Source organism: Bos taurus, chromosome 19 (assembly GCF_002263795.3).
Source record: "Bos taurus isolate L1 Dominette 01449 registration number 42190680 breed Hereford chromosome 19, ARS-UCD2.0, whole genome shotgun sequence".
In the NCBI taxonomy this organism is placed as follows: Eukaryota; Metazoa; Chordata; class Mammalia; order Artiodactyla; family Bovidae; genus Bos; species Bos taurus.
In genome coordinates, this window is record NC_037346.1 from 22560421 (window position 1) to 22587697 (window position 27277).

Consider the following 27277-nt stretch of genomic DNA (forward strand, 5'->3'; position numbering starts at 1 on the left):
GCCTTTTATAGAAACAAATCATATTTTGTGTGCTTCAGTGTTCTGGTCTCTCTGTTAACTCTCAGTTGGTTTCTGAACTCAATTCAGACATGTGAACCTAAGTCTGTTTGTTTCTTGCTCCTGGTTCTCTCAATCCCTCATTCATTTTGACCCACTTGTAAGAACAAGTGCTTTCTTCATTTTCTTGCATATTTCTATGCAAGAAATTTCATTTCTTCGTATTTCTGTGCAATATTTCCTGTGTTTTCTTCATTTTCTTGCTTTGTGCATTTCGTGCCATCTCATGTTCCCAGTAACCATTTCTCCGCTACCCTTAGGTTGAGTATCCAGGGCCTTATTAGCCCAGAGGGAACTTTTGTAAGACATAAAAAATAAGTGTCCTTTCCACATAGATGCAGCCCTAGGGGCTCACTGCTTAGCAAGCAAAATGTACCTTTGAATTTCAAATGGTGCCTCCTGCAGGCAGACAAAGCCAAGTCAGGGACTGGGACTGTTTCTTAGCTACCACAGTACAGGCTGGATTTCAACTTCACTCCTTGCCTGGCATGTCCTTGGGAAGGGAATTACTTGTACATCTACATGCAGCAGCACTGTTGGTTAAGATGAGACGTTCAGCTCTCCTTTATAACAGTAAATAAGAGGTTTACTCTTATCCATTCAACATATTTGCTGAGTGCTTTCCATGTCCTAATCAGGTGAGGTGCTACAGATAAAAGCTAATAAAGTGGACACAGTCCCTTTCCATATGAAGCTTCCTGTCACTCTTCATTCTCAGTGCCATTTTTCCAAGTGCCTTTCTTCCCAAAGTTCCCATAGCCCAGTTCCAAACACCTACTTTAGCAGTACTAAAAATCATGATTACACATGCAGTGTTCAAATTACAAAAAAAAGTGAAGAAAAACTATGAACATTTGGGTATTGACTCACCCAGTGATGATGCTTCCTAGTAATGTGTGCTTCTTCACGTATTTTAGTCAAATAGTTTCTTTGGGGTAGCTGTGCATATTCCAAAAATGGCTGGATTTGGTCATTCTTCCTATATCCACACCCCTTTGCAGTATGAACTTTACAGTTTCTCCCATCAAGAGGAAGAGTCTATTTTTTCACTCCTTGAATTTGAGCTGGCCTTGGGACTTGCTCTGATCAAGAGAAGGCAGTGTTATATAGACATTGTGTCAGTTCTAAGGCTAAGCCTTAAGAGGCCTTGTGTGATTCCATCTGTTCTCTTGGAACCCTGTCAATAGCCATGAGAACCAGTCCAGGCTACCCTGCTGGAGGATACAAGATCACAGGAAGCAGACATTAAACTCTGCTGGCTGAGGGCCATTCAAGACCAGCCAGCCCCCAGCCAATTAGATGCTAGATATGTCAGATTAGCCCAGACCAGAACTGTCCAGCAGAACCAAACGGAAACTGCTAAGCTGCAGAATTACAAGATAAAGGATTGTTTTAATTCACCACGTACCGATGTGGTTTATCCTACAGCAAAAGCTGACACTGTAACCTTAAATCCCTAAGAATATTACTACCCAACGCTCCCTCTTGACTTTTGATGATATCTAGCCCACCCATCCTGAGGTTCATTCTTTTGTTCAAAATACACACTCTGGGTATCTTGCTGTGTGTCAAGCAGGGCTAGGTGTTGGAAATATGATGATGTATCTTGGTCTTGTGACAGATACGTGCACAGGCAATTTCAATTCAGTGTGACAACTGTAGGCCTATATTGCCAAGAGAAGACATGGAACAGATAGATAAGCCAAATTAGAGTGTAATTAGTGTAGCTGAAGGTGAGACAGATAAAGACTGTACAAAAGCCTTGAGGGTTGAGCAAGTGGATCGGTCAGGTAAAGAAAGGACACAAATGCAGCATGGCTAGAGCTCAGAGTAGAGAAGGGAAGTGAAGAGAGGGGAGGCTGGAGACAGGAGCAGGAACTAACATACAGAGCTCTGCATCTTCTGTAGAGGGAATTTAGGTATCTGCTGAGGGAGAATATAATCTATTATAAATTACAGAATGCTCACTAAGGCTGCAACAAACATAACAAAGGGGTTGGAGGGGCCAAAATTAAAGGCATTCTGGTGACTTCTGAGGTCATCCAGATGAGAAACATTGGCATCTGAACTAAGGCAGCAGCAGTTGGGAAGGAGGTAAGTGGACTGATTTTAGATGGTCGGGAGTTAGGACTTAGTAAGACTACAGATGGGATGAACTCTCCAGAGGAAGAATAAAAGATGGTCCTGGGTTTTTGGCTTAGCCAAATGGTGCCATTGAGACAGGGGATATGGATGAAGGACTGATGGGGGAAGGGACAATGAATTCAGTTTGGAATATATTAGAGAGTTTGAAGTTCCTTCAAGATATCCAAAAGGTGTTCACTAGGCAGTTGGATATATCTAAGACTGGACAATATTCTACTCATTTGTTCATCTTTGGAAAAAAAAATAGCAGGTGGCTAATAGTTGAGGAACTTAGGGACTAGAAAGTGCCTTGAAATGGAAGAACTAGGGCTTTGGGAAGACAGTGAGAGAACAGAAAGGCTAGAAGGTAGTGATCAGAGAGTAAGATGTTTTAAGATTCCAGGGATATCACAGTACAAGATAATGGATTTGAGGTGGTCCAAAAAGTGAGAAGCCAAGGTGATGAAAATGGTAACCCCATATGACAGCAGATCTTGGCAAAATGAAACACTGAGAACCAGATGACCAAAAATAAATAAGAAATTTGATTGGGACAGCAAAGACAGTAGGGAGCCTAATGGGTTGGTAAATCTTCAAAGAGGAGAGTCCAAAAATGGGAGATGCGTGATCAGAGAAGACTCAGTACAGCAAGAGGATGACAGTAATAAAATGAGAGGTCATCAAGAAGCCTTACATTTGGGACAGTTAGAAAGATGACAAGAACAGAAGCTCTGGAAGGAGCTGCTTGGCCCCAGCTGTCCTGGTATGGATTGTTTTTGCTTCGATTTCCCTGGAGGAAAGAGCAGCCACCCTGCAGCAATGTTTCTCTAAAGGGGAGACCAGGGATAGAGTTGCCAGGTTTAGCAAATAAAAACACAGGATGCCCAGTTCAATTTCAATTTCAGGTATTACATAGTTCATACTTACACTAAAAAGTTACTTATCAGGTATCTGAAGCATCTTATTTCTACAAAGTTTTGGCCTCATGTGGCCCTAACAATCTACCAGATGGTCAACCTCTCACCTATTCATCTCCCTTGTATTAGTTGGAGTAGGCTAGCTAATTCAACCTTAAAACATATGGTTGAACAAAAGTTTATTTTTTGCTAGCTAAGTGTGTCACCAGGCTCCCCAGGTGGCTCAGATGATAAAAAAAAATCCACCTGTAACGTGGGAGACCCAGGTTCAATTCCTAGGTCAGGAAGGTCCCCTGGAGTAGGAAATAGCAACCCACTCCAGTATTCTTGCCTGGAGAATTTCACGGACAAAGGAGCCTGACAGGTTGCAGTTCATGGGGTCACAGAGTCAGACATAAGTAAGTGACTAACACTTTCACATTTTCAAGCTGGTCATCAAGCCAAGCTGCCCCTCTCATGTGGATGAAGGCTCTAGCCTGGGTGTCATCTACATTCCTGCCTGATAGAAAGGAAGAGCATGGAGGAGCTCCTAGAGGAGGGGTCTAGAGGCCAGGGCTGAAAGTGGTGCAGGCGCTTCTGTGCATAGTCCATTGGCTGCACTCCATCACATGGTCATGTGCAATGCAAGGGAGCCTGGGAATCATAGTGTGCACAGGAAGAAAAGACTATGGCTTTGAGGGAGCATCTACCACACCCCTTATATCAATTTATCCATGGATTCCCTAGGGATCAAGATTCTGGATCAATAATCTCTGCTTGAGAAGAACAGGTACCCACACATAAACCATATCCTAACTGCTACTGAAAATGCTGATCAGGGAGAGTTAAAGATCATTACATGCAAAAAAAAAAAAAAAGATCATTACATGCATTCCTTTTTCCCTAGACATCAAGTTTTTTTGATAGCTAAAAGCGGTACCTATCAAATAGATCTCACTAGAAAGATGAAAAAGTCAACCCTATTGGTCCAAATTCTAGCTGCTAGCCCACCAAGTTGTGTGTTTTATCTTTGCATTACGATGAAATTTACCACAAACCATCCCAAACAACTCATGTTATCCCCTGGTTCTTCCTTATGCAAATGTTGGTTGCTGTGAAAACAAAAAGGCCTGCCATTGATCAAAGGGCAGAGCTTGCTAAGGAACAAGAAACGAGATGGTTCAGGCATAAACCTAACCCTGCACGCATGTTTATTTAACAAGGGAAATAAGAAACTGGGGCAACTTCTTATTGAAAAGAAAAAGTGAAAGTAGAAGAACTTGATTCTACTAAGAGAAAAGATGTGACCAAAGAATTTACATAAACTGTTTCCTCTGCTTGCATTCTTTTTGGGGGATGGTACCTGGCTTTCTCTTTTGTTGTTGTTGAATCACAAGGCTCATAAAACGATTTGGGCCTCAGACTTGGGACACTTTTGTCTACTTTCTACCTACTCTGACATTAAAGCGGGGCCGTTTACCACAATGCACAGAATTCAAGAGGGCCCTGCCTCCCTTAGGCGCTTTCTGGAGTTGCTGCCTCTGAGGTCTGTTACTGAAAGACCTAAATGCCAACAGGATAAGGTACAGCTACTCAGTATTGTTTAGGCTGTTAAGCTGCTTCTATTACTGGTATTGTAGAACAAGACAATTCTGACATTTTTGTTAATTCACTCTTTTTGAAAATATCACCAAAACTAGAAATTACAATACAACCAGTGAATGGTCTTCATTGTATGAATACAGCTTCCCTTTAAGTGATCCATTCACCTCTCCTATGGGGGGAAAAAGCAAAACAAAACATGGAAGCACCAGAGTTCTCAAGACTGGGCTTTGTCAAGCATTTCACATTTCAGAAGCAGAATGACCTACGGAATCGGGTTTTACTTTAACCAAAATTAAAAATGAACCTTCCGCCTTGGACCATACCCAAGAGCAGGGGTGCTGCAGAGAGCAGCTGAGAGGTAACCAGTCGGGTCCCTATTCCCCAGACTCAAATCCTGCCAAGAAAAACATTATTTGATCAACAAGTATATATTTTCTGCTGTGAGTCAGGCTCTGTGCTGGGCTCTGGAGATGATGAACAAATTAGACGTGGCTCCTGTCCTGATGGAACTGATTTATAGTCTAAGGGAAGAGGTGGAATAAAATCAGAGAAAGAATAATAATCTGAGAGGAGTGCTGAGAAGGGACTTGAGATCAGGGAAGACATCTCTTGACAAAGCAGCATTTAAGCCAGAATTGAGTGGAGGCAAATTAAGCTCGCTTTCGACCTGTATCCCAACAGAATCCTTAAGTCTTGCTCTTTGAACCTCGATTCTTAATAGCAGTTCTTCTTGGCCCCCTACCTTATCTCCCCATTTCTTTTTCTTCATATATGTAGCAGCCGAGTTCCAAATTCTTAGCTTCCTCCTGCAAAACTTTGGAAGACTATTTTCATATTTTCATCTGTGGACAGGGCCACCTCTTTCTTCACTTCTGTAAGAGGAATAGACTTTAATCTGAAGATCAGGGTCACAAAATACAAGACTGTTAGGAGCACTCCAGGCTATGTAAAAAAAATCCAACTCTACCTATCACAAAGATTTTATTTCTAATTGATAAAAAAGTGTAAACACATTTAAATCACCTTGCTGTTAAGTGTGTGTACAGCAAACACGGCTCCCTTGCAGTGGTTGCCTTTATTTACCTCTAGGTTGATATTCTGCCATGTATACAGCAGTAGCTAGACTGTGCATTTGGGTTCAAGGCAGCATACTCTATGACTGACTGACCACGCTTGTCCTTATCTTAAAACTTCACTGTCCACAGGAACATAAGACTATGGTGTATACAGTCAGCTTTTTAGGTATATATATCTACACATTGTGCATATCCATCTAAATACACATGTGCTTCGAGAAAGGATGGGAAGAACAAAATGTTTAACTTTTTAAATTTCCCAAATTATCTACACTGAAGTAGTGTCACTTACATAAAAAAGGAGAATTATACTGAATATCTCCCCTAACGATTCTAAAAACCTACTGTGTAACAGCCACACTTCTCACTTGCTTTATGAAGACCCCTACCACAATCATATTTTCCTTAAACCCACGTGTGATTTGGTATTATCTGCTCACATCATTCCAGCTTTCCTATCATTATATAATCATTCTTCTTATATTCCCCTCAAATCATTATTTCTGGATTTCTGGAGACCCTTCAAAGTAACACCAATGATTGATCCCATTTTTATGAGTACCTAGTGTGTATAATTGTTTATCTGATTGTTTGTAGGCTGTTGAGTACTACACACAACTCTGACTCCCTAAGCATATAAGATTTAGCTCTTTTGTGAAAAATATTCAAAGACTGCTTTCTTCAAAAGATCACCAAGCCAAACATTTGGCCATATTTTTATTTACTACATATACTATAAACATATACAATACATGCTACAAAAAAAACATTTTTAAAATTTAACTGTCAAGAAAGTGTATAGTGTTATAATACAATGGCACATGTTTCATATTTTATTTCAAATTGGTTTGCTTATCATCCATTTCAAACCTTTAATAGTGAAATGTTACTTATGGATAATTAAAATTATCTATTTGCATTATTAACAATAAACAATTCCAACAATTAATAAGAATTAACCATGTCAAATATTAGTATCCAAAAAAATGGGTTTTTGCAGAAATTATTATATAAAATATAGCAGCCAATTGCGGTTTATTTTGCTCAGTGACAATGTACATATGCACTTGAATAGGATTCTTGCATTTGCTTTTGGAAGATACTTATAAGAAGTCCTTTGAGTTCTTAAGGTCCAACAACTGCCAAACCCAGGCAAATCCAACCCAACAATTCATGTAATGGCTTTGGACAACCGATCACTGAGAAAGTCTTCTGATTTGGGTAGAGCTGCATGTTCCACCAAAATTACATATGATGAAAAGAGACATTACAAGCCAATATCAAGGTCAGAGGCAAAAAAAAAAAACACAAACATTCAAATCAGTTGTGACAAAGCTTTTCTACAAATATTTTAGATGTCACACTTTCAGGAAAACAAGATTCAACGTGTATTGGGTTTTACAGTATCTACGCTCTAACTGAAAATGTAAGAGTCGTCAGATGGAATTAAATCTAGTATTGCAAACCTGTCCATTCAACATTACTGAGCACCCACTATGTGCATAGCACTGTGCCAACATTTTACAAGTTGAGTATTAATGTCTTTATCAAGCACTATCTTAGTGTGAGGTAAAAATATATTAAATTAGCGTCAACTCATTAGTTTGCTTGTGGTAATGTATGTAATCCTGTGCCAGCTGGCTTCCCTGTGCCATATAATGAGCTTCTGCACACCTCGCATTCACTCTCACAAATCTGTATGCCGGCTGTGCCAGGCACGGTGCTAGTCACTGGGATATCATGATTTAGCATACGTTCAATGAATGCAAATTAATCTTCACCTAGGCAAAACAACTGGAAAAATACTTTTCTAAAATGAGGCCCAAAGCAAAGAACACGGTGTTTCTATTGGTCATATCACACCACAGACCAGTAAGTGCTTCTAGACTGGGAACTAAATTTGAAAAAGTTTCATATGGTAGTCTAAATAGCCTACATCATTTTTGGTCTCAGAAGTCAATTCTTTGGAGCACCTTACCCTATATAAACCATTCCATACTTAAAAGGGTTTGTAAACTAAACTTGAACACAAAGAAAAAGCGCCCCAAGTGAAGGCAGTTTATAACATCGTGTATTTCAAGCACTATTCTGGCCATATGAAACAAATACATAAGTAATTCATGATTGGTTCAAACATTTTTCAAAGCACTAAAACCCTATCCCCAAACTCATGTAATTTTAACTTGATTTTTATACAAGTTGTACATAAAGCAAAGGGCAGAATTTGGCCCCCCAACCATCCATGGAATATTCTAAGTGATTGGTCCTTCCACTCCAAGTAGAAGCTAAGAATTCCAAGAAGTCCCCTGACAGAACAATGGCACTCAGGAGAATGGCATGCTGGATCCCATTAGCCAGGAGTCCACTCAACTGTGGTAGCAATGTGAACCTACTATGACCCTTTGAGGGATGGCAGAGAGCTGGGAGTTTGGCTGTCCACGCAGTGAATCCAATACTGGCTTAAAGCTATGCACTGAATAAAGTGCTCTGCACATCCTGCTTATCATCTGGAATGAAAATAAACACTTATCTTGAGAATTAACCTATCTGCAGGTCTAGGGAAAAGGAATTACAAGGCTTGAAAGAATCCCAAGAAAAAGTATGAAGCACTGACTGGGAAGGAAGACAAATGCCTCTAGTAGTGTCCTCAGAATTCTCAGGATTTGAACTGTCAGAATGAGTCATACAATGGTCATGTTCCATAAATGAAAAAGCAATCCCACTGGGTACTATTCACACGTGCATGATTACTTCATGGGGTGGAAGGGAACAGTCTATTGCCATTTGACAGCATAGTTTCAGAATGAAAACCAAACCGTTGAATAAATCAGGGTAAGTGGTGTTCAACACTTCTCTCCCGTCCATCAGTTTTCCACAGGTTGATTTGTATTGCCTGAGAAAAGGGAGGCAAGATGCTGCTCCTTTCAGATACACTCAGGCAATGGTGCTACCACCTAAAACCACCAATTCAAAAGTTAACACACAGGCCCTCCAGTTTCGTACCCTGAATATGGTAAATAAGACCAGGGATGGAGTAGTTCAGTCTAAAAAAGATCACAGGCAACAGAATGCTTATATAAACTAGACTGCTTTGACATCTGTAAGAAAACTGTATAGATGGCAATTGGAAAAAAAAAAAAAGATTGTTCCCATCTGTCAGCAAAACTGTTTGTTGAGCTATACTCAGCTGAAGTCCTCATCGGGATTCTGTTGATCCAGCAGACGGACATGTGTGAATGGGAAGTGACCTCGTTTGCCATTACACTCCCCTTCCCACTGACCACTCACATTAATCTTCGTAACCTTTACCAGCTCACCGACCTGCAGGAGGAGAATAAGGACAGCACTTTATTTCCAGTTATGAATGCAAGCTGAAAAACTCCATTCTCTGGTTAGCCATACCCTGCCCATGTGATTGCTCTAGGACTGATATTACAGAAACGGCTATTTGCTGCCTCCCAAGCCCCAGCCACCAGACCGATTACTTATGGTTAATGCAGGCAAGAGGAAGAAGTGATTTTAGCAGTGCAGAGAAAAACAGAGTACAGAAAATAGGAGGAATGCTAGAAAATGACACCTTTTGGAAAGTTCAAGTGTCTTTGGAGCAGCAACCCTACCTAGGATGATCTATATGCCCTGTCTTTGTAGCCACTACTCTTAGCTTCCTGCCTGGTCCACACTGGCCCTCCCCTCTCTGGCATATAGCAGTGCAATTCTCCAGCCCACTCTTATACACACATCCTGGCCTGGTGTTGCTTGTCGAGCAGAAGACAATCAGAGGAAGCATACATCATTTGGTCCCAGAAAACGGAAGTGTTCCCATCACCGTCCTACCAAGGCAAGGCTTCCCCACTTGGTACAGGCGAAGACTCCAAATTCTATCAGCTCCCTGAAAGCCTCAACCTTCTTCAGCTAGTTTTACTTGGCAGGCCACTGCCTGCCAGTCCCCCCCACTACCCACCCCTAAGCAGGTACTGACAGACTTTGCTGCTCTCTCAATGCTACCTGGTACCTGTTCCTTAACAGTAGGAGGATATCGTGTTTCTGCTGTTACAAAAAGTTTTCCTGTTGCAACATCAAATATTTTTGACAATCTAGGATATATCTGTGTCTTAATATGAAACTTAAAAGATAAGGTGTTTGATGAATGGATTCACCCTGTAGCAAAGTATTTAACAATGGTGAGGTACGTTCCCAAATGCCACTAAAGAGCTTTATGACTATCCTTGAATTATCAACATCTGAGTTCTGCACACGCAAGTGGTTTCTAAACATTACTGTTCATTTGGTTTCATTAATAATGATATTTAACTCCCATAAAGTACTATAGTGCTTTATATAAAATCATTTTCTGATAATCATATAATCCTTTAAACAGGAATTCTTTTCATTTTACGTATGACATTCAGAACAGCTACATGTTACACCTGAAGTCACAAAGCCAGTGACAGGGCTGAGATTTGAGCCCAGAAGTATCCAGCTCCCAAGCCCATTTATGTTCTTCCACTATATTAAGAACTTTCAAACTATGCTCCCCTAGCCCTGCAGGTTCCTTCCCTACGAAGGCCTATGGGCTGACTACCAGCCAAAGCCAACTCGTTTAGGCCAGGGCCTTCTCTTAAACCAGCCTGATCTCACTCACAGAGGAATTAGGTTACCTACTGACCTACCTACAGTTTCCTTAAGAATTATATGAAAAGCTTAGAGGCCTAAAGTGGCTGCAGGAATCATAAGATGCTGAGAAAAGGAAGAGAGAAACCATGGAATATTAGAGAGACAGGGATAAGATACAAGGGTGAGAAAAGGCAGCAGCTTGATGGGTTAATAATGAAGATGAAGGCTGATGGGGAAAGGTGAGGAGAGAGGAAAATGACACTGCGTATCTGTCTTTGCAAACAGATCCAGCTCCTACAGGCTCTAGCACCCAGGGTTCTGTTTATTCCCAGCAATCTTCCAATTCAATTCCTGATATCTGAGCAGGCCAACTATGACAAGTAAAAATTTTCAGTCTTTGTAGAGGAAGATCTGAACATCAAATGAGAATTTCTTTGGTGGTAAAAACAGTCTGGAAGATTTCTTCTTATATCCCCAATTCTAGTTCTCAAGACTACCTCGCTTGTTCCCATCTTTTAAAAATTCTTAACAGCATTACAAGAAGTTAGGCTCTATATAAACTCCGTAACGTGTGACTATTCCTTAGTGAATTTTCCTCCTTCCTGACCTGTCAGCTACCTTTGACTCCCCATCCTTCTCACACACACACACACACACACACACACACACACACACAACACATTACTGGAATTAATGCCCCTCCACCACTAGCCCCTTGCTATGTTACAGTAAACTTTACTAAGCGCAACGCTCTTCCCTCTCATTTTTATTATATACTCATGTTATACTCAAGTGCTATTCAGACAGCTGGACCCAGAATAAGTTCCTGACCTTAAGAAAGAAAAAAAAAAACACTTAAAGGAATAGGTATGCTCGTGTCAAAAATTTAAACTGCCACTCATGGGACTTCCCTGGTGGTGGTCCAGTAGTCAAGACTCTGCTTCTACTGCAGGGGCACGGGTTCAATCCCTGGTTGGGAAACTAAGATTCCACATATAGGAAAATAAATAAATAAATAAATAACCTTGCCACACATGTTAGATTCTCCTCCAGATGGGCAGTAAGTGGCCAGTTTCTTTTAAGAAGCTGGTCTGATGCCATCCCAGCTATCTGAATCCATCATTTTACTGATATTAAAAACACAACTAAGGGACATGAGGGAACAATGTGGAATGGTGAAAACATTCTATACTTTCATCTGGGTGGTTGTCACATAGGTATATATGCATATAAATTCACTGATCTACATACTTATATACTTAGGACTGGTACATTCTACCAAATGATTTCATATCTAAATAAAAAGGTGAAAAGAATGTTATGTTTCTCCAGCTTTTCTTTGTTGCTCAGTTGTGTCTGATTCTTTGTGACCTCATAGACAGCAGCATACCAGGCTTCCCTGTCCTTCACTATCTCCCAGAGCTTTTCTAGGTGTTTTGTAAAAGATGGGTCTTCAGGATACAAATTTACGTCCACCATTCTACTTGACACCAAAACCCAGGTTTAAACACCTCTCTTTAAGACTGTCATTCTAAGAATAAGATTGTTGTTATTCTTAAGCATTCAAAGTGCTGTCTCAAATCATGTCCCAAAGAGCTCTAAGCAACGGGTAGTTAAAATGTGGACCATCCACCCGCTCCATGGCATCAGTACCACAAAACCACACTAGCTTCTCTACAAGAGAGCAAAGCCTTCTGCTCTGCCCTCAGACCATTCTTCCTGCAGAATTCTAAGTGAGAAATGAGTCAGGGCTCCCATACAGCAAGATGCTAGTAGGGAGAAGAATGAAGTGCAAGATAGGCCTTTGGACAGCATCAGGGTCATCTCTGATATACACTCTCTTGGTTCTAACTACAGAGAAAGACTCAGGAAAAGCAACCATCTTCTGGAACCCAGAATTGTTTTTTTACAGTTGATTAGGTTCTTGGCAGAAAAGTCCAAACATCAAGGGGTGAAAGAAAGGTTGGGTCATGACTCTGAAATGGTTCTGATTTTTAAATGGGTAAAAGAGGAAAGCTGTAAGCATTTAATAAGCTAATTAACCTGCCCAAAGTGGCCTTGAAGCACAAATACTTTGAGGTAGACCTTATTAAAATTAAATACCTATGCATAATACCCTATGGGTTCTTTCTCCTGAAATAGTCAAAGCACATAGGGAGTCCTGGGGTCAAGAACAGACAAGTCCCAAAGGCAAAAACATGACTATCTTTGAGAAAACATGCTATGGAGCCTGAGGCAGAGTGCAGGAGGGGATGGGGCAGTCTAGGAACATGGCACTCCACTAAGCGCAGTTCTTTCTCCAAGTCAGAAATGACAAGGTAATTTGTGCTCCTCTCCCTGTTAGGCAACAACACTCTAAAGGAGAGTTCCCTCAGGCAAGACCAGGGAGGATCAGGGGGTGCACACAGGTTTGAAGCTTGGTGTACTAATTCAAAGACAAAGAAAGCAAGACTGAGTGCCTGCCCTAGAAATGCTCCAATTTTAAGACACAAAGGAATGTACTTGCAGTAATAACTGTAGTTCTCACATTACCAATTTCAAAATTCACATTACAGATGGAAGAAAAAACTCATCTGCGCACTAATGAAAACGAAAGAACTTCTAAAGGACCTGAAGCACGACAAGGCAGTTAACCTTTCTTTTCATGAGGCAGACTTCACTAACACCTTGTAAAGGAGAGACTGATGATGCTTTCACCACCAAGGTACTATTTTAGTGTTGAGTTAGTTCCTAGTCTCTCAACCCTAAACCACACCCTCAGGAGTAAGTCTGCAAGTAAATCATGGCGTCATGTGTAAAGAGGACCGAATGTAGTTACTCTCTTTTCCTCACTCCCAGGGAACTTAATGAACACTCACCTTTACCAGTGAGTTCCAGGCATAATTAGAAAAAATATGAAGTCCAAATGGCATTAATTTTTGGTGTTCCCTAAATAGGAGACGGATAGGGTCAGATACCACTGAGCGACTTCACTTTCACCATGCACTGGAGAAGGAAATGGCAACCCACTCCAGTGTTCTTGCCTGGAGAATCCCAGGGACAGGGGAGCCTAGTGGGCTGCCATCTATGGGTCGCAGAGTCGGACACGACTGAAGCGACTTAGCAGCAAACAGGAGACACCAGAAACTGTGTGACCTCCCCTGCTGGCGCAACCCCAGGTGACTGCTTTTCTAGTTTCTATCCCTGCTATCTAAGAGGAAAGGCATCAATAGTTGCCAATGCTTCTTTGATCCAGATTTGCTGCATGATTCCTGTGAGCTCAGGGCAGGAAAAACATATAACTAACTTTATGTAAATAAAGCCCGGGAAACCAATTGCAGAGACAGACTACAAGGACCTTGTTTTCAAAGACTTTCAAACATACCAAGAACACATTTCAAGATCTGACTGAAGGAGGGAAAAAGGTAAGAAAACTACAGCAATCTAAGACAGGGCTCGGCAAACTGTGTGGCCCATGAGCCACATCCAGCTTGCTGCCTGTTTCTGTAAATAGCTTCACTCTAACACAGCGAGCTCATCTGCTGTTTTGTCTATGGCTGCTTTCTAGCTACAGTGGCAAACTGACAGAGGCTGCATGGCCTGTGAAGTCCTTCACAGGAAAAGTCTGCAGATCCCTGATCTACAGAATAGGTAATATTTAGGGCCCATCTAAAATCTTTAAAATCAGTGAAGACAAGTGAGGCCAATTCAGTCTTAATGATTCACTTGCCTCAGAGACGGACTGAAGTGCACATGGCTCATATTCGTGGATCATTGCAGGTCTTTGAGATTTAACTCGTAGGTACATTTCCTGATGTCAAGCAAAAGCACCACACTGAAGACAGGTGTTACCCTGACTGTAGTCCAAGTCCAAAAAGATCTTTCTGTAGCTCAACAACTGATAATAACTGAAACTAAGTTCCCCACCCTCTTGATGAGAGGTACATGGAACACGTACATTTTAGCTCAATACAAGGAATTTTCTAAGAACTAGTACAGTCAACGAGACCCGAGGTTCCCAGACTGAAGAGTCAGAGGCACTGCCGCCAATTCTGAGGGGTCCCACCAAGTATTCTGTATTTTTGAGGGAAACAGAAATATCTGATGTCTGTTATGCCATGTGAACTACAAACTCAAAACTGTTAACAATTTTGACATCAGATTATACTACATCCCTTTCAAAGATGTCATGTCTTTGCAAAGCTGGGCTTTGGCAGTTGCTATGATAAAAATCAAGTACCTTATGAAAATAAATGTGGAACAGGAAATGAAGGTGGCAATGTTCCACATGATCCCAAGGTTTGAGAAACTTTGCTATTTAATGGGGGGTTAAATAACTGACTATTTTATTAAAATGAAAATATTATTTTCTTTCAATTATGTTTATTATTTTTTCAAGTGGGTATGAAGTTATTATACATATAGCCAAGACTTGTCACGCAGTTCTTACACTTCCTAATCTCATTTTTTCTCTCTGGAACAAAGGGGAAATTAAGATCTTCATTTCACTTTTCCATATATAGGTCAAAAGGCCTAAATAACTTAAGGTTTCAGAGCTCTACATGGGGAGATGTAGAGTTAATATAGTCACTGCTGCATATAACCAGGGACTCATGGAACTTTACATCTTCCCTATCGGTGACCAGAAGAACAGGTTCACACCTAAGTCCACCTGAAAGGCTCCTTGGTTACTCAGAAGTCTTATCTATCAAAGGCAAGAGGCCAGGCTGAATCAGAAAATGGAAGTTACATGAATAGTACATTCCAAGATAATATGATTGTTCTGGACAGTCTACAGAGGCATGAAATAAACTTTAACACCTGCAATTTACAAGATAAGATTCACCACTATTCCAGCTCCCAAGGAGCCATGACTCATGAAACCAAAACCAATCAAATTGAAATCTCAGATCAAATCTAAGACCAAAAAAGTAAATGAGTAAATGGTGCCTCTGCACTGTTCTAGTGTTACTTCCAGTGTTTCTCCTTCAAAATACGTTTGTTTAAAATCTCTTTATTAGAAGCTCCAGGATGGAAGAGATGGTGTCTTCCTGGTTCAGTTACATTCCCCAGAGTTACAGTGAACCAAGGAATACCCCTACTTTGGTTGTTTGCTAGAATTAATCCCTTCTTTCCAACAACCTTCATTCCTACTAGAGAAATCTGATGGGTGGGAAAAGAGGAAGGAGTCATTGACTTATATTCTACTGGAGGACTCTGGTCACAGCAAATATACCATGCAGGAAACATCCATCTGTAAGGGGAGGACAGGTGGATCCTGAACATAAGTACAGAAACCCTTCCTTAAAAACAACCTTAGAGAGACACCGATATATAACACAGTAAAACAAAGTGGCTTTGACGGAAGTAAGAGAGGTGACCCAGAGCGCTGCATCTGCAGCTACCTTCTGGGAAATACTAGGAGTTTGGACCCTTACTATACCTGGGGCTCTGCCCACTTCTAAAATGCAATGATTTCAACATCAATTTCAAGTTAACTGTAAAACTTCTCCGAAATGTGCCTAGCTTGTCTACAGATCTCAATCTATAATGGGTCAACTACAGCAATGAATTTTTTTCGCATCAGAATGCGAAGGTCAGAAAGTCAGAGCTTCCTAATCTTATCTCCTGGCTTCATCTCCACAGGGACTAGGCATCAGCTCCTATGGAAAACCAGAGATGGGAAAGGAAACTGCCTCCCTGCACAGAGAGTACACATGAGGACACGCTGCCAGTTACACCACACAAAACTGACAGGAGGGCAGTATCACCACCACAAAACAAAAAGTACCACAGATGCAATCTGGGCATGGTTGAAAAGGCCCCACTGTAGATCTGGACTCCTCATCTCTCCAACTAGTTTAAACAACCCATTCAATCCATCCCTTACTTTTTTCAATAAATGAATAGGGGTATCTAAGGTCTTTTCTAGCTTTAGATTTCTGTGATGCTAAACTAACATGATGTTTTCTTAAGTACATGAGGTGTTTTTAAAGTTATTATTTGGGGTATTTGTTCTAACGTGAAAGAGGCTATTGTCATCAGTCAACACATGTGGCTCAAAACTAATACCCAACCAAAAAAGGAAACTTACTGACATCACAAACCACTCTTCTACTTTAGTCTTTATTTCACAAGGTTTAGGTTTCACAGTAGGGGAGCAGCTCGACCATTCTGGAGCACTAAAGCTTCTAATTAAGGCAAGCATCGTTGGGGCAAACAATTCTGGGAATTCCCTGATGGTCCAGTGGTTAGGACTCGGCATTTTCACTGCCATGGGCCCAGGTTCAATCCCTGGTTAGGGAACTGCTGCTGCTGCTAAGTCACTTCAGTCGTGTCCGACCCTGTGTGACCCCATAGACGGCAGCCCACCAGGCTCTCCTGTCCTTGGGATTCTCAAGGCAAGAACACTGGAGTGGGTTACCATTTCCTTCTCCAATGCATAAAAGTGAAGTCGCTCAGTCGTGTCCGACTCTTAAATCCTACAAATTGCTCAGTGAGGTCAAAACCAAACCAAACCAAACCAATTCTCTTTAAGAAAGGAATTGCAAGTGGAAGTAAAATTAATGTGGTAACTATTCTCTCCTGGGTATTAGCTAGCTATTTCCACACTCCAGCCCAGTGCTAACAGGGCCTGCAATAAATGTCGAGTCACAGCTGTCATGGGCACAGCACCATCTTGGCTGTTGCCATCATATGAACTTAAATGAAAACATGAAGCTAGAAACTTGTTTTCCTTATCCTCCAAATTCTAAGTGGGAAAAAGTAGTGTAACCTAGACAACAAATAATTCCTTTCTCATCAAAAGCAGGACACAATACTTTTCAGTCACAACATGATCTCAAAATATACACATTTTAAAAGCACACATTTTTTTTCAGTCAAACCTGTAGACCTAACCCTCCTTTGCACCCACTCTTTAGAATGCAAAAGAAAAACTTTAAATCCAGTAATATCAGACTATTTCAAATAAATTTCAGCTCACTGTACAGCCTTTTACTTAGGCAACTCCCACTCCTCAGTGTATAAGCATGATCCAAAGGATTTTAGAGATTTCCATTTACAAAAATATAGTAATACTTTAGCCCCTTCTCTGCTAACCTGCCCCCCCACCTGAGTAACTTCAGCCTATGTTCATGAAATTTAGCTACTTGCTTAAAGTGATCATATCTGAAAGGCTCTGAAAGACAGGAAAGCATGCCACTTCTACACTAGCTTTTATGCTGAACCACTACCTCTGCATAACTCAGAAAGGGAGGGAGGGAAGGAGGGAAGAAGAAAGAGAAGAGGTAAGAGACAAAGCTGTGAGTGCTAAGGATAAGAATAAATACAATGCAATGGTTGGCCGGAGGAGATGGGCTACCAAGGATAACTATTCACCAGTAAAAGGTAAAAATTTATTCCTCAGGAGGAACTGGTTTCTTGAGTATAAAACGCATCAAACAACAAAGACCAAGTAAACCTGCTGCTTCTTGGAATTAATACTTTTGGGTATCTATCTCATTATACCTTTACAAGTAATCAATGGTAAGAAATCCCAAGCCCCCTAAAGTAAAAACACATTTCTGTAAGAAAATTCATTTAAGTATTTTGATAGAGACCACTTATACTCAAATTTGTGGAGCCCACTTATTTCAGATAATGATAAACAGAAAGAAACAGATTAGAATGTAGATGAAAAAAAATATTTTAGGTTAATTCCTGTGAATTCAGGTGGTGTTATTAAAGAAGTCAAAGTATGGTTTAGTAAATCAATCAGAACATTCAGTTACACAGTTTTAAGCTTACTCATTCCAAAATAGGTTTTCTATAAAAAAGAGAAAAGCCCACATTAAGTGCCAAGATCAGTACTTAACGGTAAAAGTACCATTCAACATCTATAACAATGTTACAACGCTGCTGCTGGTATTCAGCATTCCTACAAAGCTCTAAGAGGTCTGAAAGGGAGACCCTGTAGCAGATCTCTTCTTTCTACATTTTGCACATTATGTACCTCCAAAGCCAAGGCTGTCTTGTCGTAGGCATTAGGGACTCGCTTCTGGATTACCCTGGCATAAATGGGCCCATTCTGGAGGTTAGGGAGCGGAGTGTTGACGCTGGGTTGGGCATAGGGCCCAGGCTCCGGCCCACCCAGTGGCTGTGGGTGGGAACCCTCCTGGTTACCTCCAATCAGAGCCGATACTGAGGCGGAGGCAGGTCTATACTTCTCCACGTAAGGGACTGGAATCATCCCTCTCTTGCCTTCGCTGTCCTCCGCATTCCACCACTGCTCTTCAGGCTTATCCCGGATTCTCAGGATGTCTCCTTTCTTAAAGGGAAGATCTTCTTCATCATTCCCATTAAAGTCAAAGAGGGCTCGTACATACTCTGCCTCTTCCTGCCTGAGAATCACTCCACTACCCTGCCTGGATCTGGAAACTGGTTCTATCAACGTTGTAGTGTCCAAATAGTGTATTTTGTAGAATTCCAGTAAAGCAGGCAATGAATCAAATTCTTGATCTCCTATTCGGAGTCTGGAGGGACTCACCCCTAAAAAAAAAACAGAGCAGGGTATTATTGAAAGATATACTGGAGATGAAATGCAGATTTTAAGCATCTCCCCGCACATATTTACTCAATATTTAACCAAAAAGAAAGAGAAGGAAAAAAATAATCTAAATAACCCCTTCTCCTAACAGTAAACTAAAATCATACTTTGTACCTCAAATGTTCCCTGGGAATAAAGTAAGCGATCACCACCTGCAGCAGAGAAGAGACAGAGGCTGTGATAGAGCAACCACGCCTGTCAGGACAAGCTCACATACTGGACCAAAGACAGAGCACCATGGAGACTTCTTGTTCATTCTACCAAAACGTTCTGTGGCTATTCGATTTACAGAGTACAAGGGTTCAAGGCTGTGTTAGTCTTCTTTTTCTTTTCAACCTCAGGAAATGTAGCAAGCTCTCCGTTTTCACAGGTCCCAGCAGCTATCCCAACAAAAGGCGGGATATTTTATTCTCAATTTTTCACTACTGCAAACCATGCTCTTACGAGTGCTTTTATTAATGAACATTTTTTATTACCTCCTTAGGATAAACTTCTTAAAATGCAACTGCTGGATCAAAGGGTAGGAACACTAAGGTTTACGTTGCCTGTCGTCCAAAAAGTTTTGATTTTACACTCGCACCAGTGGATTATGAGTTCCCATTTCCCCCATGTCCTTGCCAGAACAGCAAGGATGTCTCTTGTTAAATATCATCTTTGATTGTTTGATGTTTTTCACATTTATTCAATATCTGTACTTCTTTTGTGAAAATTACTTGTTCGAGTTCTTTGTTAAAGAGAGGGCCTAAACTACCCTCACCACTCCTATTAAAACCAGTCAGTCAAAACAAAAACCTAACCAATCCATCTAAAAACCCTTTGCTGTTAATGCTGTGAAACAGGAACACTGCAGTAGCCCAGATGTCTAAATTGCTTCGCCACTCTAAAAAAATGAGACCAAATTATTTTGTTCCGTGTTAGAAAACACTCTGTCCAGATAGACCAGAAAAAGTACATTTAAAATTCTCTCCTGGGGAGAGGTGAAGTGATAAACTTTGGAGGTTAACCAGAAGTCCTCAGTATAGAACATATATTGATGAGTGACTTCTCTTTGCACCCATATGAAACAAAGGCCGAGCCTCAATTTAGAGGACAGATGCACATTTCTTACATTGCAAAAGTCCATCTGTGGAATTCATGGCTATAAACTAAAGCAAGTTAATAGCCCACAGCCAGTAATGCTGGCTGTCTCTCTGACTCAAGATGTTGAAATACATGCTCATACCCAGGACTGTCCATCTCTGGCAAACACCCCTCAGACACCAGCAGAGTGCAGCCCAATAGTCCCAAGTACAGAGCTGGTGACTGGAGAGATGGTTTTGGTTATGACCATGGCAGAGCACAGCGGTGCTACATGCCGGAGTTTCTCTTCTCTAAACTTGATCACTGAGGGGTAATTATTCCTATTCCAGCCTGGTAAACAAGGAAGACGCATGGCTACCTCATCCATCACCTCGAGGCTACACTGATCCTTCAGGCCTGTGGAACTATGTGAAAGACAGAGGCAGTGTGAGCTCCAAGAAAATCTACTTTGTACTGCCTGGTCAAGAAAGCCTACAGGGCAGAGTGGTAGGGAGAACCTTCACACCAGCAGAGAACCTAGCTTAGAAAGTTGTCCTGGTGACACCTAGGAAGAAAAGTTCCCTTCTTAGAATTCACCCAACAATACGCCAAGGTACAACTGCCAATATGGCTGTCACTAGTCACCCTTTAGGGACCGTGTCATTAAGTGTTAGACAATGAACATAACTCTCAAGTGAGGAAAATCTGTCCCCAGGTTTGACAAACTCACAGCATAGCTGGGCATACAAAGGCAAACACAGTGTGGCTGGTGAGCAAGGGGCACAGCAGCATGTTTCAGGAAGACATTCTTTTTCTCCCCTGGCATTCACTTCCAATTGGGGATGTCCTCTTACAAAAATCAGTGGCAACAACAAGCTACGTTTTAAGATAGAACAAAATTACGATAAAAGAATAGCTCTTTCCATTCCTGAATGGTTCTTTCTTTCCTTCTTTCATTTTGCCCCATTGGGAAGCTTGCGAGATCTCAGTTCTCTGACAAGGAACTGAACCAAGATCCCAGCAGCGAAAGCCTGGAGTCCTAACCACTGAACCACCAGAGAACTCCCTCTTTTCCTATCCTAATGACATTATAATTATTCCATAGAGGAATACCTGTTTTTGTGTACTGCTGCAGCAGTTACATGTTATATATATATATATATATATTTTGGCAATCAAGCTTCAGGAGAGGAGGGGGAACAAAATATACATACATAAGTTCCAGATAAGCCCAAACCTCACCACAGCCGTGTGCTCCGGCTCCTTTTCCCTAGTTCATCTCTTTCCAACCACAAACAGCTAAAGCCAGGAAATAGAAGGGCGGGAAAGGAAGGAGACACAGTCAGTCAGTCTAGAGAACAGAACCAACAGCAGAGTTCTCATAGCTTGGACTTGGAAAACCTCACTGACTTGTTCTCCATCAAACCTGTGCTGGATTCTAAATATGCAGTTATGAACATAGTCAGAAATCAAAATCAATGCAGTCTGAGCTATCTTTTAACCAAAAGAGTTGTACATGCTCAACTCATCACTTCCAAGCATGTCAGCCCTCAGGTTACAACAGTTTTTACAATACCATTCCCTGAGGGTTTTATGAAGAACACCCGAGAGCTCTGTGGGCTAAACAGGCCAAGTCACTTCTGGCGTGGGCATCGCCACAGTGGCTCCATTATCAGTCTCTTAATCTCACACTTCCTCTCCTTTCTTCTCTCATAAATTCTCATTCCCTCTCTTCTTTCTCCACTGCCTATGGTATTTATAGAAGTTCCTTGAACGCTCTTACCATCTGTCCACTACAAAGAACTAACAAGGCCACTGACTTCATTTGAGAAAGTATCCTGAAGAAGTTCTAAAAATGGTGGCTATCAGCATGTGACTTGGCAGATTCAGACTTACAAAGTTTGAAGAATTCAGGCTGTGGTATTTCTAGCTATCTGAATTGTTATTTTACTTTTCATAGGGATCTATACTAATAATAATAAAATTTCTAAAAGTAGCTGGTATATTATAGATGCCCAATAAAAGGCAAATGAGCTTAATATATATCCCCCAAACCTCTGAACACCTCTGTAAATTTTCAATTCTTCCCAAAGAAGATTCCACAGAATCTCAAGATGCTTCTCAAAAAGTGCTGTGGTCAGACTGGTTTGAAAAACCCACTATCCAATACCTGCCTGTCTAGAGTCACAATTTCACATGAACATAGGGAAGGCTTAGAGAATCCAGCGATAAACGCACTTTCTTTTACTACGGATTTGGGGGGGGGGGGGGGGTCTAAAATCTTTAAGTAACTCACTAAAGAACTCCTCATAGAACCACTGAATATCTTTAACTCATTAAAGAGTGAATCATGAGGACCAGGTTTGAGAACTACAAGGATGAGCCAAACAAATGAAATAAATGCTGGATGTTCAAAAAGCCAGCAGTGGTTAAGAGGCAATCCCCTAGGATTTCCAGAAGTAGCCTGGCCCAGCACCACCTTGAAGAGGCAGCACAATCATCACCCTAGCATCTGCCCCCACCCCCAAAATGAGACAAGCTTTTATGTTCCCCTCACCCACTAGGGCCAACAGGTAGGAGGTTCTGGGCTAAGCGGGTAATGGAAGCCATCATCTTATTTCCACACACTGGATCCAAAGTTCCTTCATACTTCTTGATGCACCCCCACCCAGCACTTACTCCTTCAGACATGCTGTGAGCCTCTCAAAGCTGAGAATTGTTTTCCATTTTGCTTCAATTTTTCCCTCTCCACCACATCTGTTAATATACCTAACACTAGTTCCATTCCTAAGCATTTAATATTTAAACTCATTTAACCCTTGAAATAACCCTGTCAGCACTATTTCCCCTCTTTCACTGATGAGGAAACTGAGGCAGAGAGAAGTTAAAGAACTTGCCTAAAGTTATATGAGCAGTAAGCAGAAGGTAAGGAAGGTTCAAACCCAGACTTCAGAACACAAGCTTTTAACTATTCTCCCAACTCGTATTTACTGTTTTATTGACTGTTTATTGGACAAGGTCTAGTAAAACCTCATGTTCAAGAGGTAAAAACTAATGGATCAATCAACGATTGCAAAGTCTTCCCAAGAGGTACACCTGACAGAGTGTGCCCGGTAGACTTGACCAAGCCCTGCCCTATGGCCCTGGGGCACAGTCAGGGGACTTCCAGGCAATGGCAGCACTGGCAGCCTGTGGGAGCTAAACACAAGTTAAAAACAAGCTAACCAGAAAAGGCTGAGAATATCTGGTCTATTTTGTTCATATACCTCTAAAATGTATATCTAAGCCATTCCGTACAAATTCATCCTATGCATTATGTCCACAAAATACATTATATAATCCTAAACAAAAAGCTCATTTCCCATATTTAATCTGCCAAATAAGGTTATTAAAAACCTCTTCATCACTGACTTTAGATAGCAGATGCATACTGCCTGAGCGCTAAAGCCAGATTCTTGTCATCCTTTCCTTTGGTCTTTACTTAGGCCATGCCACGCGGCATGCAGGATCTTAGTTCCCCAACCAGAGATCAAACCCATGCCCCCACAGTGGAAGCCTGGAGTCTTAACCACTGGACAGCCAGGGAAGTCCCTCCTTTCAGTCTATAAACAGAACCTGGGGCCCAGAACAGAGAAAAAAGTGTTGAGGCCTCACACTGCACTGCTGGGATCTCAAAAGTAAACTGGCTTTGACAGAAAGCAGTGCAGTGTAACAGTGTCAGCTCTCAGGCCACAATTCCTAGGTTCAATTCTGGCTCAGTCACTTACAAGCTGTGTGACTTTGGGGCACTTTACTGTATCTCTGTCAGTTTCCTCATCTATAAAATGGAAATAGTTTAATAAGTGGAGATCATAGTACTTTCCTCACTGGACTGTTATAGACAGTAAATGAGACAAGGCATATAACGTACTCAGCAAAGTGCCTGGCACAGAATAACCAGTCAATAAATGTCAGCTATTAATATTGTATATGCCTCTCTAAAATTGAAGAAATTCTTCTGTGTGGTTTCAAAAGAAAAGAGCTTGATGGGGGGAGGGGGAGAACAAAGATTAAGTAATCTTTATAAAGACAGCAACTGAATAAATTGTCCTATGCAGAAAATAGGGTACATGGCAGAAACAAAAAGGACCACAATGCCCGTGAACCTTCCACACCCCAGCCACAAACTCTGGCAATCCTCACCTTCTCTCCTGGGCCAAAGATCTGAATTCATATCTGTTATGAAAAGGTGGAGCTCAACATTAAGCTAACAGCTGAGATTAAAGTTATTAACACCAAGATGTGGGGAAAGCTCAAACAAAGCTGTGTGTTAGTCACTGAGTCGTGTCCAACTCTTCGCAACTCCATGGATTGTAGCCTGCCAGGCTCCTCAGTCCATGGGATTCTCCAGGCAAGAATACTGGACTGGGTTGCCATTTCCTTCTCCAGGGGATCTTCCCCACCCAGGGATTGAACCTGGGTTCTCCTGCACTGCAGGCAGATTCTTTACCATCTGAGCCACCAGGGAAGCCCCTGCTGCTATTTCCAAATTTTGCAACCAACAAAACACACAAAAGGTTGAGAACTTGAGTTTCAGTGACTGTTTGCCATCACGTCACTGCACAGTAATGCAAAACCCCAGACATCATGAAGGTGGTAAAAAGAACATATTTGGTTTAGAGCAAACACACATTCCCACCTCATGTTATAATGCTATTAAACCAAACAGACTGAGAAAGACCTAGAATAATTCGTAAGCTTTACGATCCCTATGCTTTTTTTTTTAATTGGTATGTGTTAACAAGAGATTATCCCATTTCATTTCTGGTCAGAGAGAATAAACCTAAATTAGGACTCTCCTAAAAAAGTAAGTCTGCAAAGGCTGGTTCAGGAGTCTCCTAATTCAGGTGAGACTGGCCCGAATCTAGTCTCACGTGGTCAGGATTAAACTGCTTCCACCTGGAACAGCGAGGTGGCACTAAGACTCTCCGTACTGTTACACAGATAACAATAACCTCAGAATTACTCTGTAAACCACAAATCTCAAGTACCAAGTGCACAAATCCCTTTAACAACTCCAGTGGCCTGGGTGAGTGTCATGTCTCAACCTTTAGCAAGGAAGATCCAGTGCAGATCATTTAAACTCTCAAGAGAGTCACTTCAGTGGGATCTGTTTTCAACATCTAGGAAGACTCAAGCCACAGCCCTCAACTTACTGAACAAGGAGAGGCCCTGGAGGACAAGACTGATAACGTTCAAGTCCAGGGAAAAATGAACTTCCATTCACTTTCAGGGGAGGGATTGTTTCCACTGGCTTATTTCTGAATTATTTCCTGAAATTAAAAAAAAAAAATCTTTCCTCCACTGATTGCTTTGAAAACTATAACCCCCTCATTTTGGAGAACAGTCTCTGGACGCTAAGATCTCTTGGACACAGTCAGCCGGGTATCAGCTTATTCAGGGCTGGTCACAGAGGCTTTTCTTCTATAACCAAGGCACTTAGCTCACCACCTTCATTCTCCGCGGGGGAAGAGGAAGGTAAAAGTATTTTGGAAAAATGCCCAAGAAAGGAAAAAGCTGACCGATTTCCTGAGGGTGTCTCCATCCCTCTCGGCCAGTATGTGGTGACTTCCTACCAAAGGCCACCAGGGGAGTATAGCCAAACCCGGCTCTCCGACACTGCAGGAAATGTTTCAAGCCTAAAAAGCCACTTGTAGGATTATCGGATTCATTCCCGGCACCGCTGCCAAGTGATGCCCCCGCAGTGCCAACATCATTCTCAGCTCTTTGTCCCCACGTTGCCCGGCTCTGCTCGGGCGCTAGCCCCACCCTGGGGCCGAGGCAGTTCCCCTTCCCCTGGGCTGTCCTCCCAAGTCACACCCAGAGGCCTGGGTCAGCGGCTCCTCCTCCCCCACACACTCGCGCTGGTCCGTGGGAGCGAGCCCCGGCAGAAGCTGCGCCCCGGCCACGCTCACTCCAGCCCTGTGCCCACGTCCCTCGTGGGGTGAGCTCTCGAGGAGCAGCCAGGCTGGGGAGTTCCGCGGCCCTCACCCCCGCCCGGGGCCTCCCGTCCCGTCCGTCCCTCACCGGGCGGAGGCTGGGCGGGCGACGGTGGCACCGGCGGGCGCGGGCCGCTGCTGTTGATGATGTAGTGGGAGACGCGCGAGTTCTCGGAGACGCTGAGCACATAGTCCCCGGGGCTAGTGCTCGAGTCCCGCACCAGGAACACCCCGTGCCGCTGGCCCTGCAACAGCGCCACCGCCTCCTGCCGACTCAGCCGCCCCCAGTACCAGCTACTCCGCTCCTCCGAGTCGAAGTTGCCCGCCATGGCCGCCTCCGCGCCTACACGCTGGGCCGCCGCCGCCGCCGCCGCCGCCGCAGCCGCGCGCGCCCCTCCAGCCCCGGCCCCGCCGCCCAGCGGACCGGCTCGGGTCCCAGCCTCACAGCAGCGCCCGAAATGGCGGCGGCGGCCGCAGGCCTTCCCCACCGGAAATGACGTGATTCTGGCCCCCCGGAGGATGCCGGGAAGGGGACCACCGCCCGCCATTGGGAGAAGGGCAAGCGACAGATCGTGAGAGCACTGCGCATGCGGCCTCTTGGGCGTCGCCGCCTGGCTGGGACTGGGACTGCAGAGGGTGACGGGGCGTCCAGGACCGAGGGGCGGGGCTTCAGCTACCAGTCGGCTGTTGGCGACGCGGTTCTTTGCTCCTCCAGGTTTCAAGTTACTGGAAGGCCCAGGCTTCTAGGCAGCGACTAGGGTACAGAATTAGAGCAGAAAAGGTGATGTGGCCCCAGGGGCTGTGTTTCCTGAGACTGTCTTTTTCCGATGGTTCCTCCAGCTTCTCCCCATGCCTGCTGAAGTTCTTATTTTCATTGATTCATTCAGCAAACAGTTGACACCACATTTGCCCTGAGGGTGCAAAGGTCATCAAGGGTGAGCCCTTCCCTCACCGAATTCTCAGACCAGTGGGAGAAACCAGGAAACAGTCTATGAGGAAGGTGTGCCAAGTGATACGATGGGGAAGGGGCAAGGGGCTCTAGGAACACATAGCAGAGCCCCCTAATCCATTCTGTAGGGGAATCCAGGAGGGCTTCCCAGAGGAGGTGACTTGCACTGAATATTGAATGGCAGTCAGGGAAGAGCATTCAAGACAAAGGGAACAGAGGGTGCCAAGCCAGGTGGAAGTATGGAGTTCTCTCTGTCTAGGCTCTTAAGACACCTGCCCAGATTCTCTAAACTCTAATTGTGGCCATGGGTATCCTCTGCTCTCCCTGCTGTCAGGACCATTTCCACCTCTACA

The 27277-nt window shown here is 42.8% G+C and overlaps 1 protein-coding gene and 1 non-coding gene across 3 annotated transcripts; one reads left to right on the forward strand and one right to left on the reverse strand.

The window, feature by feature from the left end:
- Window positions 1–6438: 6438 nt before the first annotated feature.
- On the reverse strand, window positions 6439–26470 carry CRK (CRK proto-oncogene, adaptor protein). 2 transcript variants are annotated; one of them, NM_001192334.1, is made up of 3 exons: window positions 26064–26464; window positions 18345–18880; window positions 6439–9079 (listed from the first exon to the last, which is right to left on the reverse strand). In NM_001192334.1, exons 1-3 carry the CDS (start codon window positions 26302–26304, stop codon window positions 8942–8944), a joined length of 915 nt encoding a protein of 304 aa, NP_001179263.1. In that variant the 5' UTR covers window positions 26305–26464; the 3' UTR covers window positions 6439–8941. The 2 variants fall into 2 exon arrangements, with proteins under 2 accessions (NP_001179263.1, XP_005220152.2); XM_005220095.4 differs by having other exon boundaries at window positions 6448–9079; window positions 18515–18880; window positions 26064–26470.
- Window positions 16585–16657, forward strand: TRNAE-UUC (transfer RNA glutamic acid (anticodon UUC)). The gene has a single exon. It is a non-coding gene; the product is annotated as a tRNA-Glu (tRNA).
- Window positions 26471–27277: the final 807 nt, after the last annotated feature.